Source organism: Ciconia boyciana, chromosome 5 (genome assembly GCF_034638445.1).
Source record: "Ciconia boyciana chromosome 5, ASM3463844v1, whole genome shotgun sequence".
Lineage (NCBI taxonomy): Eukaryota > Metazoa > Chordata > Aves > Ciconiiformes > Ciconiidae > Ciconia > Ciconia boyciana.
In genome coordinates, this window is record NC_132938.1 from 83,514,659 (window position 1) to 83,533,159 (window position 18,501).

At 44.7% G+C, this 18,501-nt stretch overlaps 1 protein-coding gene across 6 annotated transcripts in view; it reads left to right on the forward strand.

Annotated features, from left to right (window-relative positions):
• Positions 1–18,501, forward strand: part of RUFY3 (RUN and FYVE domain containing 3) — a 58,806-nt gene that overhangs the window by 37,025 nt on the left and 3,280 nt on the right. For 3 of the 6 annotated variants that reach the window (XM_072863487.1, XM_072863491.1, XM_072863490.1), the window contains 12 exons: positions 74–135; positions 1,262–1,327; positions 1,436–1,505; positions 3,619–3,711; positions 4,415–4,495; positions 5,116–5,283; positions 6,032–6,129; positions 9,627–9,746; positions 12,717–12,819; positions 15,176–15,255; positions 16,591–16,618; positions 17,567–17,641. In XM_072863487.1, the coding sequence (XP_072719588.1) occupies positions 74–135; positions 1,262–1,327; positions 1,436–1,505; positions 3,619–3,711; positions 4,415–4,495; positions 5,116–5,283; positions 6,032–6,129; positions 9,627–9,746; positions 12,717–12,819; positions 15,176–15,255; positions 16,591–16,618; positions 17,567–17,641 (1,044 nt within the window). Of the gene's footprint in view, positions 1–73; positions 136–1,261; positions 1,328–1,435; positions 1,506–3,618; positions 3,712–4,414; positions 4,496–5,115; positions 5,284–6,031; positions 6,130–7,206; positions 9,556–9,626; positions 9,747–12,716; positions 12,820–15,175; positions 15,256–16,590; positions 16,619–17,566; positions 17,642–18,501 lie in introns of those variants that run through there. The other 3 variants (XM_072863488.1, XM_072863492.1, XM_072863493.1) reach the window with 3 other exon arrangements.

Sequence of the window (18,501 nt, forward strand, 5' to 3'; positions counted from 1 at the left end):
ACTTTCACAACTACAGACAGTGTTTAGTTTTAGAAAAAGTGTTTAGTGTAAAATGCAAATTTTTCTTTTCTAGGTTGGAGTTATTGATTTCTCAATGTATTTGAAAGATGGGAACAGCACAAAAGGCAGTGAAGGGTAGGTACACGCACAGTTGTCTGCTTCTTATCTCTTGGTAACTTGGATTCAAGTTTTTGGGGCTGCCCTGCAAGCTGTTATATTTTTAATTAAAAAGCTACTTAGATAGACTTGCTCTCCTATGATAAACCATAATATATAAATAAGATACTGGAAATATTGGGAGGGGGCAGGGGAAAAGGCAAGTCTCCCAGAAATTCTGTGTGTTCTTCTTTAACTGGCAGTTGAAGATAAAAATATTTTTAAAATGACCCTCTGCTGAGTTAGGTCTGCCGTTCTTTAAAGCCTTTTTGTAAGCAGCTTAGTAGCCTTCCCCAGTTGTGTGGCTGGCAGGATAGTAGCTGCTTTCTGGCACCATAACATCCTTAGGAAAAAAAACATCCTCCAATTGGAAAAGATCATAACTGTAATAATAGCCTAAAGTATTTGTGCCAGCATACACAAATGGAGCTGTGCAACGTTCAGAGCAAGTGGTTGAAAACTACAGTGTGGGCACACTGGCATACGGATCAGGCGTTGCGGTTTGCTGAGGTTCTTCGAGAGTACGTCTTCCTTCTAAGGAAGTTCTGCTAGTTTGAATTCAGGTATATGTTTAATAATTATCCCTCGGGATCAGGTGTTTTGCTTGCATGTATTTTATCTATAGTTTCATTTTTAGAACAATTTTTTCTTTAGTTAAGACCTCGTGCTGAAAGCGCATGCAAAATATGGAGTTGTTGATAGTTTTCCTGGAATGGATTTTGGTGAGATGACTCGTCCAATATAAACCTAGTGCAAAACCAGGGTTTTTTTTCTTTGAAATACTGCTGTACTCTTTGAAATGTTGTCTGCCTTAATCATTCTGGTTTGTGTGTCACAAAATGCCTGAATGGCATCCAGGTGAATGTAGCAGTTGCAGCTTCTGAGAAGTCAGGGGACAGTGACGGATTCTAAAGGCATAGACTGCAACTTGGCTTTGCTATTGCCGGTGCATCACGTAGGCTCATTGAGAGCTAGGGTGCTGGTACGCTGGGTATGCAGGCTAAATCACCACGTTTCCTCTTGGACCTTTGATGGTGTCTCTTAGTTCTTTGAATCCCAATGGCTGGTATTTGATATCACAATGAATGATACTTCTTTTTTCCAGAGATGGTCAGATCACCGCTATTTTGGACCAGAAGAACTATGTAGAAGAACTCAATAGACATTTAAGGCAAGACGTGATTTATTTATTCTTTATGATACAGTATAGCAAAATAGAAAAATGTCTTTTAAAAAAGAAGGAATTACTGTAGGGGTGTTGTTTTTTCCTCTTCAACAGTGCTACGGTAAACAACCTACAGGCCAAGGTGGATGCCTTAGAAAAATCCAACACTAAACTGACCGAGGAGGTAAGTGTAGTGGAAAATCATCTGATGTTTTGGCCTTTTGGGATTAAAAAGGTAAGGGAGGACTTATCTTCAGGTTTCTGGTGTACGTAATGAGTGTTTAACGATGGAACTGGAATAACTGACCTGCCAAGGAATTGTTGCTGTTGGTTTACTAACGTCCAACTGGCTGTTGCTACTAACTAAGCATGAGGCAGAAAAACAGCCAAATGTTTCTGTTAAAAACCAAAAGCTGCTGAATACACCTTATCCCTCTGATGTCTTCGAGTGCTTTCTGATTTTTGGAAAATGTCTTAGAATAAATTGAACAGTGGGTGTGGTTTCCAAAGCCATTCAGCTGATGTAGGTTACGAGATGTCCAGACATGACAAAAGAAGTTTTTAAATGTCTGTTTATTTTGACAAGTGCAGAAGTTTACTACAGTGTAAAGATAGTAATTGAAATGTTTCAAGAACTTTTTCTCTAGCCTGTCACAACTGGGAAGAAATAAAGGAAAAATTATCACTGCAGATAAAATGTTGTTCAGTCTGAGCATGAAAAATGGTTGGTACGCGAGTCATAGGTGTAACCTGTGTTATAAAATTGGTCTTGCAGTTCGTCAGTAATGGCGTAAATGTAATAAAATCTTTTGAGGTCAGTTCCTGACAAATGGGAGATGATAGGTCTCATCCTAACGGTTTTACAATATCTCTGTCCACGTGTCACTTAGCTCAGCAGAATGATTTTGATTGGGATGTCTCAGTGCTCTTGCAGTACAAATATGAAATAGCAATTCTTTTTTGCTTGTTCAGCCTCATTAAAGGAGATCTGTGTGTCTGGTTATTGAACATGTACTCAAATGGTTGTATTCCAAATGATGAGAAGCTTTAGCAATGGAAATTAGTGTATCCACTCTTGCAATTAAGGAGTAAGAAATGTTTTTTACGGTTAAAATAGTTTAATTTTAAAAAGGTGGTCTGCAGTAGAGGCTGCCTTTCTCAGTCCTGCTATAATAAGTGGCTTTTGATTAATTACCTGCAGAGTAGGAGTGCCGTGCCCATTAGGCATGGTACCCATGAGATTAATTGCAATGTAGACTGAAATATTTTTTTTATTTTTTTTAATAATTTACGTGCATGTATCTTAGTGAGGCCTGCGTGCTGTTCAAAGTAAGCATTTAAGTGACACTGGAACACGCTGTGCCAACCAGGGCTGTTTGCAGGGTGTAGTTAATGAACTGCGTCACATGTCGCATCAATTTGTGTATTTGGCTTGAGCTGTACCAAAGACTCGCACTTTTATCAGGGTAATTTCTGTTTGGGTTTGTCACTTAATAACGTTGCTGATCTCTTGGAATGTCACTGAGCTTTTCTTGTGTGCGAGGCTTACGTAAGTTATGATTTACAAAGCCAGAAGGAGTTTTCTGAAGTTGTTTTGGCCTTTGACCACACGCTCGGTAATCTGTTAGTCTGCGGTGATGTCTTCACTGGGAATTCCTCTGAGGCAGATGTCCTGTCTCGTAAGGGTGGTGTGTGCTACGGAGCCTGTTTCCAGCCAAATCCTCCTCCCCTGATGAGGTTCTCATCATGCTTCTCCTGCCCAAGTGCTTGAGCATCTTACCCCTCAGGTGCTCTACCGAGCAGTGTACCCAGACTACTGAAGCTTTGGCAAACCCACGCGAGTATTTCTTCTCTGGTGATATAGTTCAGTTGCTAGAAGTCAACAAAACTTAGCTGCCACATGCTCACATTTTTCCCTTTTTGTTATCTCTGGCAAGGGAAGGGGAATGGAACGAGGATTTCTGTTGAGTTGCGCTAACCACATGTTACACCGAGTCTAGCAGGTAGAGACCCGAAGAAGTCAATAACTTTACTGAAAGACAGGAATCAAAACTGGTTGGGAAGGCCCTGATTTAGCCGATACTGGAAATCCATCCCACTGGCACTAATTGATGCTTTTTCAGATAGTCTTTCTCCACGGTAGAGGCTAAGTTGTCTTTTCCACTCCAAATACTTTTTTCCCTCACTTTGAGTGTTAAAAACAAACGAACAAAAAAATACAGAAAATGTGTCTAGAGAGGAAAAAAAATAGTCAAGTAGGTTTTTGATACGTTACTGGTGCTCTGCTTCGTTCACAGCTTGCGGTTGCAAACAACAGGATTATTACACTGCAAGAAGAGATGGAACGGGTTAAAGAAGAAAGCTCTTACATCTTAGAGTCCAATCGTAAGGTTGGTGTGTGTGTGAACGATCACTGAACCTTTTGGGCAGTCCCAGCCCAAATTCAACCGAGAAGTCGGTGTTTGGAAGAGGCTTTATTTCCTTTATTTCCCACAGAGGGTCGCAGGTGGATCCTGGCCACGGTAAATCTTGCCTGGCCGAGGCTGATGAAGCTGTGAGCGTGCGCAGAGCCGAGAGCTAACACAGCATGTTCCTGGCTTGCTGGGTGGAGGTGTCAGAAGGGACAGGAGGAAGGATGACTTACTGAGGGGGTGGCAGAAAAATTTGGAAGTAGGATTCAGCTTTTTTGGCCTGAAATGCTACCCTTTTCGGAAATCAAGGGACAGGATCTATCATCTTTTTTTGTGGGTTTATTGAAAGCGCTAGCAACTATGGCAGAAACTCTTTTTAGTTTTAGAACCCCTAAGATCTTTTTCTGAGGTTTTATAACCATGCTTGGTATATTGTGAAAGGTCTGAAAATGGACAGTCTGTGCTTTTAATTCCTATCCATTGAAGCTCACAGAGCACCTTGGGGAAACAGGGAAATAAAGTCGTTTCACATGGAACCTGCATGCTGCGTTAACTGAATGGAGCTCTGAGTTTGGATAGGTGCCAAATTGTTTTTCAAAGTGGAGGGAGAAGCAAATAATCAGCAAATGTGAGGGTTAGTAGTATATAACGACAAGCTAATTGGGTGTCTTCTTTAAATTAGGTCACTAAAGACAGAACTGCTGATGGACATGCACTGACTGAGGCACGAAAACAGTTAAAGGAGGAGACTCAGCTGCGGCTGGTAAGGACTGTGTGAGCTTGGAGCTCACTACAAAGGGCTTTTTCACGTAGTAACTCCCTGTCGGACAATCGCTTTTGAAAATGTTTGGCCAGGGGTTTTTTGTCGTTCTTGCCTGCCTGCTTCAGCCTGATCCGAGACAGTCTTGTCAGAAGTGATGTTAATTTTGTGGTCGGTTTGAGGTCTGTTTCTCAAAACGAGCAGTGCACTTGCATTTCTAGGTCTGACACATTCCCCCTTGCAGATAAGGATATTGCCGCTATCTGAACTGTTATTCAATATAGTGTGTTCAGGTGGTGGGGAGAAAAATGCCTGAGCAGAACGTTTTTAGGAAATAAGAAGTCTACCGGCTTTTCGCTAGTCCCCTCCATCAGAAAGATGGGCCTGTATAGTACTTGCTGACTCTTTGCTAGCGATGCTGTTGACATTGCTTGAATATCGGACTGAAAATGTGGATTTGCTGTCCTTAAGTGTCTTTGGGTCTGATCTGTAACTGTGACGCTGTGGCAATGCAGCACGCTTCTAGGTAGCGACTGCATTGGCAGGAGCACCAGTTAAGGGTGGTTATCTCGGGCATGGCGAGGAAAGCTGGCTGGTAATGCTGACTGATCCGTACGTTCCAGGACGTGGAGAAAGAGCTGGAGGTGCAGATCGGGATGCGACAGGAGATGGAGCTAGCCATGAAGATGCTGGAGAAAGATGTTTGCGAGAAGCAAGATGCACTGGTGGCACTCAGACAGCAACTGGATGATCTCAGGGCCCTAAAGCATGAACTGTCTTTCAAGCTGCAGGTAGGGAAATAATTAAATCAAATGCAGTGAATTCCAGATAAGTGATAGCTCTTGTTCTTTACCCACCCGCCATCTATTTAAAAGGTGCTAGGTGTGGAAGGGTTACGGGCTGTATAGCATACTTCTGTCTTGCTGCAAGAAAGCTGTAGTTCTGCAACAACTGAACGTGTTGGAGGTTCAAGGAAAATGCAGTTTCTTTGACGGAAGGCCCGTGATGATCCAGAAATGTGTCTGTATTACGGGGGAAAGCATCTTCTGTGGTTTTGTGGTATAAAAACTGAGCCGTGGTAGCTTCTGTTCCAGTACAATCTAGTATTTGAAGGTATATGGTGTAATTACATACATTACTGTGTGATGACAAAAGCAGGCTCTTAAGACAAAGAGCAACACAAAAAGCTCAGAAACAAATCAAAAAATAAACTTTAGAACAGGAGAGAGTTGCTTCTGCTCTCCTTGAGCCAATCATTCTATGCAAAACAGTCGAATGATACTAGCAGGTACTGCATGAATATGTATTATACAGGAAGCTTCATTGATTTATGGCATTGCCCTTTTGTGGGGTCCAGATGTAGCCTGCACCTGTATGGCAAGATGTTTGGCCTTGCAATATTGCCCTGGCATTTAGTTTCTGAGCATCTTCTCCTGCCTCTTTGGCTTCTGCCCCTTTCGTTTCATGTGCCGCATGATTTATCGTGGTTTATTTTGGTTTTACTGCTACTTAAAAAAACCACGGTGCTACTTTTTCCAGAGTTCGGACATGGGAGTGAAACAGAAGAGTGAATTAAACAGCCGTTTGGAAGAAAAAACAAATCAGATGGCTGCCACCATCAAACAGCTTGAACAAAGGTAAAAAATGAAACTTTTACAATTATAAAATCACGTGTGTGTTCTAGTGGTAGCGTCCCACTGACCCTGAATGGACCGGGCGAGAGTCTGAGTGCTCTGCTCAACAGAGCTATGTGAGCAGAGCTATAATTTTGTGAGAATGCTGTTAGGAGAAAGGTTTTGCGTGCTCAGGAGGGCTTCCATGAGAAAAAGAATATACTACTAACCGGTAATTAGCGTAGCAGCTTTGTTTATCTACATCAGCTGCGCTTTTGTATGTTATCCAGTCATTACAAGTCAATCCCTATCTCTGATAGCACTGATAAAAAATAGAAATATGAACTTAGAGAAGTGCTTGACTGTTAATGACACTGTTACAGTGGGGAGCCGGCAGGACAAGCGTGCAGCAGAGGTGCTTGGTTATTCCAGACCTCTCTGGTATTGTTTTGAAAAAAAATACCCCCAAGTTGAACTGTTCTCTTCATGAACAGCCTTGTACTTTCTGAGGAAGATGAGCCTGCAAAAAACCCTCACATGAAAGTAAATGGAGGAAGATGGGAGGGCAGCCTGGCTGTAGCTAGAAGTTGATAAAGATCGCCCCTAGGTATAATAGCCATTGGGACTGGGACAAGTAACATCCTAATGACCGTGTGCTTTCATATTACTAACCCTCATGAAATTAGGAGGGCCTCAGCATGGAAGACAGACTGATTTGAGAAGGAGCAGTGCTCCTTTTTCCCTTTTGTCTTGTTCTGGAAGGCAGGCTTTGCAGTGCTTTGGCCAAAGGTTCAGAACGTCAGTCTCTGCGAATTGCCTTGCCTGTTGTGCTAGCTCCCAGGAAATCAGGGGAAAGCATAGCTCTCAGCTACATGTCTTGTCCGGGACTTATCTAATGAGTAGGGCATTGCACGAAATTAACGCTCTCATTTTAGGGTTGATATTGTGAATGGGTTTTTATAAAAAGGTCGTTTTGTTTGTAGAAAATTTGTATTTTAAGACGTTTTATGATATCTACTCAGCTAATTGATTTGCTCTTTTTCTCTTGCTGTTCTTATTTTTCCATTTTCTCATCCTCCTCATTCTGACTTAATTACACAGTGAAAAGGATTTGGTGAAACAGGCAAAAACCTTAAATAGTGCAGCAAACAAACTGATCCAGAAGCATCATTAGACATTTTTATGTCTGGTCACCTCACAGCTCTGACATCAGAACTCCATTTATGAGGGGAGAACTTGAGAATTGCTAAAAGCAACTGTTAAAATGTTAATTGTCACCTAAAGTTGATTTGGAATTTGCTGAATTTTTAAAATCAGTGAGTTTTTCTTCAGAGATTTAGAGGCGAGTATAAAAATCCCTAACTTTGCCATTTAAACTGTGTTAAAGTACCAATGAGCTGGCCAATAAACACACCAGGAAAGCATAAGGAATGGGAGATATGTGGCTCTGTACACCCCGGTGATGCATACCGTATACAGCAGCACAAGTCTTCAACATTTATGGATACTAGGTGCGTTGGTCAAGCCAATATCAGATTGGCCAGCTCTGGAAAGTCAACTAGTTTTCTGTGTTACCCTTTTTGTGAAGTAGACGAAAAAATGCATCCCTGGAAGTTGTTGAAAGTAGTTGTGTGCGTACCCCGAGCCGTTACCCATTCACTTCTGTTCTGTGGGTTCAGCCCCAAGTCCGAGACAAACGGGCGCGACTCGATAGCTCATCACCGTGAAGACCAGCCCTCTTGTAACCGAGACCGCTTGCAACGATTTTGCCTTAGTGACTTGGTGGGAGGGTGGGGACTTATGACTTATCCTTATTCCTTTAAACTTCATGTGTCCAGAATTAGTAGCTAGGTGTCTTAGAGTAACATGATAGAGTGGTAAGTTCAGTGGAAACCTCCTTATCTTTGCATTGCCTTCTACCTCTGCCATGAATCCCTCTAGACTTACGTTGCGGTTCTTCCCGACCAAAGGAAGCTGAGGAGAGGTGTTTTGGTAGGTCTCCTCTCTTCCTAGAAAGGGAAGTTACATGTTTTACAAAAAATAATCTGACCTTTATACTCTAGTGGTTAAAAGAAACAAAAACAAACAAAACAAAAACAAACAAAAAAAGAAGGAAGGAACAAAATGTGCAGTGGTGGGGAGTGGAAATGGTAATTTGGTACTTGACCATTCCTTGTCTGAGTAGTTTAGTGGTTTAAAAGGAAGAGTTGGCTTTTACACTTGTTTCATTTGCTTCTGAGTTTCTGTTGCTCAATACAGATGGAATTTGCTAATGAAAGAACAGCTAAAGATTGGAATCGGCTCTGAATAGGAAAAATAATTGCCAATTTAACACCCCAGTGCAAAACTTGAAGTAACTGTAGCTTGGACTATTATAAAGTAATATCCTCTTCCCCGTGGCCGCAGAGGTTCACCGTGCTGGCCTGTCACAGGCTTTAGGTTATAAGTGCTCCTAGAGATTTTTTTTTAAAATTTCAAGAAGATCACATTTGGGGGTTTTCTGTGTTGAATAAGGGGTTTTTGCTCTGGTGAGATGCCTGTAGAAATTCTTTGGTGCCAGTTCTCCCTTTGTCCTGTGGGATAGTGCTCCTTGGGGCAGTGGGTGGCAAATGGGACTGAAACACAACTGGGGAAAGAACCTATTGATTCTCACTAGGTACGTTTAAAAATCTGTGAGGCTCAGCCTAGCCCTCCTGTACGCAAGCGTGTACCACCGCTTAGCTTGTTTAATGGACTCCTGCACAACGAGCAGACTTGGCGACCCGTTTTGAATCTCTACGGGATGCCCGAGTCGCATGCTTGAAATTATAAACGTAACCTTCAGTAACCTTTTACTTAGAAACTCATTTTAACTACCTGGAGAAAAATAAAATAATACTGAAGAGGTGGAAGCTTTCATCAAGGCATCCAAATAGCTAGTTCGAACAGTTAACTCCCCTGCCCCTCCCCAGATTTCTTCTGTAGAAACAGGGGATCGGGCTGGCTTTGTTTGCTGTCACAGTAACGCTAAAATAAGACAGAATTAAGGATCTGGCCGTTTCTGATGTCAGGCCCGAAGTGGAAATGCTTTGGTGTACTAACGCCTGGGCGCGTGAGCCAACGTGTCAGGCCATGGAAGAGACCAGGAAAATGCACTAATTCTCAATATAGTAGCTAACCTATGTTGCAAGTTCCAGTTACATGTGTAAAGCTGAAATGTAACGTACATTAAAATCCAATTTGACTTAAAATTCTGTGTACTTGAGGTTTGCTTTGAATCTGGATAAAAGTGATGTTTTATGTTTTTCATCTAATGGCTGTAAACTGTAGTAATAGAATAAAAACTATTGAAAATCAGAGCTTCTGCCTGGTTCACCTACATTTTGCTTTTCTTTAAAATATTTTCCTCCTTTCCATTGTTTTTACCATTCCTTTTTTTAGCTTTACCTTTTCACTGGGTTTTTTATTTGTTGGTTAAACTCGGTCTTCCTCCCCACCATGGCTTTTGTTTTTTATCACAAGTTCATGTGGCTCAAATCCAGATTGCGGCAGGCAGAGAAGGACCGTCAGCTGGCCCAGCAGGACAACCGTCTCTTCAAGCAGGAGTTTGGGGACAAAATCAACAGCCTCCAGCTAGAAGTGGAAGAGCTCTCCAGGCAGCGGTGAAGAGATCCTTTTCTAATCTATTTTCTGGGCTGTTCTTACTGTGTCTAGTAGAAAGCAGGCAGGGTGATCACACAAGGAAGTAGGGGTTGGAGGCAGAGAGAGGCAAGTGGCATTTTAGATGCCAGGCAGGCGTTAACTCTGGGGCGGTGAAATGCTTTGCGAGATGGCAAATCTTTTAATGTGCATGTCTTCAAAGTTACCGCTTGAAAAATCGGATTGGAAGAAAACACCAAAGAACTACCTTGTCAGCAGAAACCACCAGCAGAAGTACAAATCTTATGTGGCGTTGTTGCAGGAACATCTCTTGGGTGGAAATGAAATGTCAGGATATTTTTCTGAACACGGAAATGTCCGTGGGGGCTTTCTGCACTGCGGTTAGATTTGTTGGGCGGGGGCCGATAACTATCTCTCTTGAAAACCTGCAGCGCTAGAGATGGAGGACAGAGATCGCCACAAGCTCCAAAACCTGTTTGGGACGTTCGGTAGATCCTCGGCCTGCACTGAGGTCGCGTCGCAGGTTAGCCTGCTCTAGGGGATGAGGGTTAGCTGGATGTGTGCTTCAAAGCGCGGTCAGCTCTCTGACGGCAAGGTAGACCTCTCCAAAGTCTGGCGTTGCGTTGGACTTTCACTGTAATAGCATAATTGGGAATCTAAAGCTACCGCTAAAAGCAAACAATTTGCTGCTCATCAGTAGGGATGTAGCAGCTAAGCCTTTGCCTGGAGCTAACAGTGAAGAGCTTGGAGCAAGGGAAGCAATCCAGGCTGACCGACAGTGCTGTGATTTTTTTTTTTTTTTTTTTAATCCCCACCCCCCCCCCCCAGTTGAAACTGGTCTCAGTTTTGCTGGAAGGCAACCAAAAAGTTGGAAACCAAATGCAGAGAACTTGTGGCGAGAGCTATCATATTTTCCCCTGCAGTGTCATCAGTTTACCAGTGTCAGGAAAACAGAGAAATCCTCTTACCTTAAAATAGAAGAGCATCTCTCCTCCTGCAGCCATGACGCATCTTCTGTTTGTTGCAAGGTCACGGGAATGAATTGTGTGGAAGCATTGCTGGATGCATTTTATTTTTTTGTCCCCTCCTCCCCTCTTGGCACAGCTTTTTGCTTGCTTATTCAAAAAGTTACAGAGGGTACCCGCAAAGCCAGCCAATGGCTTTTATCAGAAATTCGTGCGAGGTCCTGGCTGTGCGTGGGTGAGCTTAGCAGTGTTCTCGGGTATAAATGGGGAATGCATCTTCTCTGCATACTGAGTCAGTTTAACTTTGTGGAGCTACTTGGGGAGGACGTTTGCAAATTGGTCTGGTTTTGCATCAGTTAGACTTTTTCTGATTCCTTCCTCCCTCAAGCTAAATCAAGATGACAGTATGAAAATGATTGAGCTGCCTTTACCGGGAGGCCGTACGGCTTTATTTAGCTGAGTTTCGAAAGCAGTGAGTTATTGGGAGGGTGCTGCAGTGGGTGGCGGGCGGCCTTGCTTGAATTGTATTCCTTGAAGGGGAAACAGGGGTTTCTGGGTTTGTGGTGGCGGTGTTTTTAAATCAAGGTATAAACAGGAATTCCTCAGTTGGTTTGTTTTTAAATGTCAACATGGGCGAGGATTCATTTCTGGATCTAAGTCTCCACCAGCTTTACTCGCGTCAGTTAAGCTACGTAATTAATGAGGCTGTAGTCATAACGAGTTATTTAGAAAACTGTTGGAGCGGTACGGAGGCTAATGAGGGTAGTAATGGATAATGTTGGTTTTAATAGCAATGAGGATTCAGAATGTTTTATTGTACAAGTTTTGCCACTACTTTTACCAGCAGATGCTCGGTTCCTACGCTTTGATTTTGGTGCAGGGGTCGTTCCCTACGGCAGCTACCATATTTTACTTGTAATGATTTCAGAAAACAGGGTTTCTGGCGCTTCAAGCCCTGATGGGCCGTGTCCTCCAAGAGCTCTGTCGCTGTTGCACGCAGACAGGCTGCACTCGTGGAGGCGTTGAGCTTTCTGGTGGCCCAGAGTAGAGGCTCTGCGGTCCACAGCTAGACTGAGTCGTGCTTCTCTTCAGGCTGCGTCAGGGACCTTGGATGCGCTTGTTCATCTGTCCTTGACCCACTGATTAGTTGTCCTCCCGAATATGAATGTGCTGCACTCAGCCACGTCTTTTGTTGCCTGCGGCTCGATGTACCGCAGCACGCGCCGCATGGGACTGACACAACAGCCTCGGCTGCAGTGCCGGTGCAGATCAGTGGCCCGACTGCTTAGCAGTCTTTTTGGAAGGAGCACGTGCCATCCCTTCGTTACAGGTTAGGCTGGACCAGGGAGTGGATTGCGGTCCGTAAAACAGCACGCACATCCTGTTTTCAGCCCACTGGGCTCACCCCTCCTACCGAAGCCCATGCACCCACCTGCTCGTATGCTGTTGCTCGACCCACCTCATAGCAGAGCAGGCTGCAGGGTGCTCCTGGTGAGGGGCCCTCGACCTGAACCCTCGGTTGATCCACGAGGACCAAGCCCTGCTTTCGGGTGAGGTGTCAGAAGAATTGCCACGGCTTTCGGGGAGGAACAGTCGATCCATCCTGTGTGGATGGCTTTGAGAAGTGGTTGAGGATGTCGGCTTTGGTTTCAGAGCCTGTCCTGGAGCAGCTGACGTGCTGAAGAATGTCTTTTTGAACTGGGCGCTGATCAACAGTTCTCTAATAGATGAATAACTAAGCAATTTTTAAGGACTCGCAGACATAGTCAACAGGTTTATTTCCCACAAAATTGTGCTAGAATTACATGAAGAACTTTCAGATTTTCCATCCTGACCTATTGTGGCTTAACATACTGCAAGACAACTTTTTATTCAGAGGCAGTTTCAGCTCTTGAGTTGGGGTGCAGTTGCTTTAGTGTAAAGAGAGGGTTAAATAGTTCATTAGCTCTCGATGCCGAGCGTTACAAAACCATAGCCTTTATTCACAATTCCACCTCGATATTCTAGGAGCCACCTTGAACTAGAACTGAAGCGGGAAAGAGACAGATGGTCGCACAATCACCAACGCAGCCAAGAAAACAAAAAAGGCGCAAAGAATTGGCTAAGACAGGTAATACGACTTCTATTCTTCTTGGCTTGTGTTTGAAGTATAGCTTCATTTTGCTCATTTGCTTTTCCTGAGCTTTATTAGGCAATAAATACGTATTGTTTATGTGCTACCACAATGAGCTCTGGAACGTCTTTTACACGCACTAAACAGGCAGTTTATTGAGTTGAGCCTCACAGAAATATTGCATTACACTTCATTGCGGAACACTGGTTTCCTCTTCCAAGCTGGGTACCTGACAAAATCTTGACGGCGACTGTGGTTTTCCTTCACTCGCTTAATAAAACCAAGTGTAATACAGCAGGAGAGATGCTGTACACATTATATCTTTTGAAAAGCAAACTTGCTCCTTTTTAGTTTTTGCATCGTAACAAGGGAAATTCTCCCGAAAGAGGTAAGTAGTAAAACTTGGAAGACAAAATTATCTCTTGAGGGTATGACAAATCACTTTCGGTGTTCTTTTAGTGCTGCGCATTAGTGGGTTCAGTGTTTTTTTTAAAGCAAGTGCAGTGCTCATCTCGAGAGTAGAACTCATAGTCCCCAAGTGAAACTCCCTTTTTAGCAGTAAATTTGCCTTTGAAAGTGGAAATCTGCTCTGCAGCTTTTTCTGTAAAACGAAACAGGCTCTTTTGCTGGGAATTGGCAGTAAAACAGTTGTTTTGGAGAACAAAACTTTTAACGATGAGAACTGTGAAGGAATAGGGGCTGTTTCTGCAATTCTCGTATGTGCTGCTGCACCTGAGAGTTGCCTGCACTGGGCTCCCCTGGGCTGCTTGAACGAGTCGGGTTTTTTTTCTTTATTTAACCAATACTACACCTAATTTCAGTGAAGCTATTTACGCGTCATGAGTCATTTGTCAACAAGTCATGTTCGCTGTAACAGAACAGCTATAATTCAGTAGAAGGAATTGGGAACTAAGTGCGATGCGGCTGGCCAGGAAAAATGAAAACAAGAAACCCCCCAAACCCAAAACTGGGGAGTCAAAGCAAAGGTTGGTTAGCTCTCTGGAAGGCAGAATAGCTGCTTTGCTTTGCTGACAGCCTGTCACTGGGTTTGAGACTGGGTTTCTGCATGGGGTTATCCTCCTTTACTCAGTGAGCAAGCGCTGTAGCACGAGTGGGGTGTTCCCACTAGGAACAAATGGGCCAATGTGCAAAAAAGCCATTTCAGAACGGACTTCTCGTTTGCCACAAAACTTGTAGGCGGTGCTTGATCCGGTGGAAGTTTGCATTTGCAGAAATTGAAGAGCTCCACTGAGATGGAGAGCGATGCATGCACGGGTGATCCTGCCGGCACTTACCGTGCAGGCGGGCAGCTGGTTTTTAACAGTCGTGTTTCGGTGTGGTGTTACATAGATACATGGCTCGGGCTGTGACCCAGGTCTGAGCTGGGGAGGAGAGGAGGATTTGTTTCCTTTCCTGGCTGAGAGGATTTGTCTCGCTGATCAGTCTTGAAAGAGCCTATTCAGCCCATCTACCTTTTCACCCTCTGCTGTTAAAATAAAAAATGGTGTGTTGCGGTTTAACCCGGCAGGCAGCTAAACACCACGCAGCCGTTCACTTGCTCCCCCCCCCCCACAGTGGGACGGGGGAGAGAATCGGGGGGGGAGTAAAATTTGTGGGTTGAGATAAAGACAGTTTAATAGGACAGAGAAGGATGGGGAAATAATAATCATAACGATAATAATGATAAAAGAATATACAAAACAAGTGATGCACAATGCAGTTGCTCACCACCTGCCGACCGATGCCCAGCCAGTCCCCCAGCAGCGATCGCTGCCCCCGGCCAACTCCCCCAGTGTCTATACTGGGCATGATGCCCTATGGTATGGAACAGCCCTTTGGGCAGTTGGGGGCGGCTGTCCTGGCTGTGCCCCCTCCCAGCTCCTTGTGCACCCGGCAGAGCAGGGGAAGCTGAACAGCCCTTGACCAGTGTGAGCGCTGCTCAGCAACAACTACACCATCGGTGTGTTATCAGCATTCTTCTCATCCTAAACCCAAACCACAGCGCTATTCCAGCTGCTGGGAAGAAAACTGACTCTATCCCAGCTGAAACCAGGACAGGTGACTGAAGTTTCTTGTACCTTCTAGTACAAGGAGGTCATTGGACATGTTTAAGAGTCCATCTCTGAAATGTGAAGTAAACTTTTTGTTCACAGCAAAGGGGAAGCATGTAGAGCTGCTCCCAGGGTGGATTGGTGTTGGTATGCTTTCACAGGTCCAAAGAGACCTCTGTGCCAAGGAGGGGCAGATCAGTATTCCCGGAGTATCAATGGAAGGTCTCCCCTTGCAGCGTGGCAGGGGTGAAACTGGAGTCTTCATACAGTTCAACTGATGGGTAAATGTTTCCTTTTGGCAGGATGGGAAGCTCAGAATCCAGGAAGAAAACGTTAAACTGAAACAGCCCCTAAGAGAGGAGAACAGTGTCCTGCCACACAAGTATGGAAGAAATCTCATTTTTGCCTTCTCCTTTTCTAAGTCCTGCTTCCCCTTCTCCAGTTTCTTTGCTGATGGGAAGTTTGGAATACCGCAACTTCCCTTTCTAAGAAAGATTTTTCAACCTTATGCCCTTTGTTGAGGTCTCTTTGCTGCTTTTTCATAGCTCTCAAAGGGAAGGAGGAGGTTCTACTGCTTGCCATCAGCGTTTCTGGATCGGAAAAGCTTTGTCTCTCTCCTATTTACCTTTGAACTTGTTTCGATATAAATCTATTGTTTACTGATTTTTCTTACTTAATGAACCTTCATCAGCCAAATGCTGCAGAGACCTGGACCTTTGGTACTTGAGTCCAAAGAAGGTATCTTTGTTGGTGAGGGAACGGAGAAGGGTTGGTGGATCCGTGGCATTTGGAGTGAATAACCACTGGCTTCTGGACAGGAATAGAAGCTGTTGGAGATGGAGAACTTGAAATAATATTTCAGGATGGCTGTATAAAAATGTAGTTCAGGTGGCATGTTTCTAAACTCAGTATTACAGAGGAGGATTCTTGTTGTAGGATTTGGTTACTATTTGAAAGCTAAGTTTCAGATTTGGTTTTACACGTGAAAAGATGTTTTAAAAGCCCCGGGGAAGAGCTCTGTAACGAGGACTGTGCTCGGAGATGGTAACAGCCGATTTCAAGTACTCTGAACGTCAGTGAAGAAACGCAGTGCTCTGACGGTGCGCTGAATGCCAATGGAGCGTTAATCAGGAAAGCGTTGTCTTAAAAATAGCATAAGCTCAATTCAAATCTGCTTTACTAGATATTAAAAACCTTCAGGCCTTAGATGCTTTTTATCCCCGTTTCACCTTGAGTGTTTAAGCAGTGTGAGCGTCAGGCTGCCGATTTATCTGGAAGGCCGCAAAACACATCGCTGCCTCTTCACAGACGTTGTAGGGGATCAAACGTTTTGCAGTAATACGTTTAAAGCTAGTTTTAAACTGTGTTTGTACCATCTAAACAGCATTTTCTATGTTCATGCTCCCTTTCCTCTGCTCTCCTGAAGGTGTTTTGCACATTTTCCTCCTGCTCTTCCCATTTAGCCGGGAGCGCTGCATGTCTGAACGGCACCAGTCACGTATTGCCTCTTTGCTTCGCTGTTTGACGAAGCTTAGGAACGCCTCGTCTCTCACACGGGCAGACTTGGCAGCATGGTTTTGAAGAAACAAAACCAAAAGTCTGTATGGGTAGGGTTTTAAAAACAGGATGAAGGAATTGTCTGATAGTTCAGATGTTTTTCTTCAGCGTAGCGGTGACTGAAGTGCCAGCTCCAAGTGACTATGTTCTTCTCTTGTAGGTTACCGGGCGGCACGCAGGAAGAGCAGGTTGGTGATTCTTTTTCTTGCATTGAAATTCTGAAGGGCAAGGGTACTGAGGGAGCTGCTGGGTCGCTGCAGCATCTTCCTTGGCCGAATACCCTGAAGTTTGACCTTCAGGTTTTGCCTTGGCGAGGATTTGTCTGTAGAGTCGGTAGCAGCAATCGTTCCCCAGTGGAAAAGTGCTGCTTATCTCATTAGAAAGGCTTTTAGTTGGCAGCGCTGCACCTATGTGAGTTCATTTTGCCTCCTCAGCACAGTCCTGTTTTTTAAACTAATATTAACCACTTTGATGATTCCTTTGCCCCATGCCTTTCCTGGGTAGGTGTGTCTCAAAAGAACAACGCAAGCATTATATAATTTAGTGTTTGTGAAAATGGCGGCATTAAACCTCCTTGGTCTGGGCTGGGGTTTTGCCAGTGGCTCTGCAGGCTAGACGGAAGGGGTGCTTTGGTCGGTTGGTTTGTTTTGTTGTTTCCACGTGTGTCAAATTGACCAGAATCCCTTCTTTCTCCCCCGGGCGCCTGGCAAAGCAGGGCTAGACCCCTGACTGTCGGTGGGATGCTGCAACACTCGCCTTGTGTCCTGTCTACGGGGAATTTCTGCATCTGTCAGCTCTTTTTTCGCAGTGAAAAAGATATCTAGTTCCCGCCTTGTTGCTGGGCCAGCAGCCTTGATCTCAGCCTGAAAATCGAGCCGCGTGGTCCTTGGTTCACGCAGCTGTGCCGTGCTTCCCGCCTGCCCCGCGGTGCAGCCGGTGCAACTGTAGTCATCCTGCAAATGCACGGTGGTCCTGTGTGGCTGCACGGTGTGCTGTGAATAGAGAGGGGTTGGGAACACAAGCACGCAAAATCTTCCTTCCCGTTGTAAGATGCGGATCAGCCGCAGAGCTCTCATACAGGTGCCATGTAAAGAAGCGTGTAAAGCAGAATGTCTTGGTTTTTACTTGGGGTTTAGGAACAGCTGTCAGGACCTGGAAACACCGAGATCTGCCAGCTCTGCCAGGAGGAAAGCAGCCGAAGCAAAAAAAAGGTAACTTTGAGGACTTGCGTTGTCATCTCCCTCATCTGGTGAACGTGCATTTCCTCTGATTTTCACTTTTGAACAGCACAGATTTCCTACTGGTGACTTGGGACAAAGAAATGAGCCTTTTTCTGAAGTGCCCTTTACCCTTGAAGTAAAGTTGTTAAACAGTGGTCGCTTGAGGGTTCCCCACTCTGCTCCGTGTTCAGTGGTTTGTTTTTCCTTCCCCTTAGCAGCTTCTTCCCTTTTCAGCTACGCGTTTTTTTTCTGGGATCAGTCAGAAGTGAGAATAGGAGGTGTTAACACTTGTTTGTTATTTCTCCGCTGAAGCCACTTTGCCTTTTTCTCTTATTTTTCTTCTTTTTCGTGGCTAAGCCCCTCTTCCTTTCCTCACTGCTTTACAGTCTGAATCTAGAGGGATTACAAGAGAGTTACCAAAAAGGGTGTTCAGTGGGAGTGCTGCCTTCATCCAGATACTTTCTTCCACCGATGCTGAGGAGCAGGAGCAGTTTGCAAGGAAACAAGTCAAGGCACTGATAAAACTGCCGTCAGTGCAGCAGGCGTCCTGGTCCCACTGGTGCGAGTACTTCAGGGGGGAGCTGGAAGGCAGCGCTGGGTTGCGTTTTCCCCTAGTTGATCTGCCAAGACCTGAACTGAAAGGCTGTTGTGGAGCCGTGGACAGACGGGAGCAGGGAGGAGTCGGGTCAGGCAGTGCCGGCGAGGCCGGCTCCCGGCACAAGGCTTGCAGGGCCCTGGCCTCCGCACTGGGTAAAGATGAACCAGTACCTCGGTTCCAGATAGGTCTTGGGAAATGTTTTTGGGGGACTGGGGAGCACAGCAGGGTTACCTGACCAGGAAGCTTTCAGGCT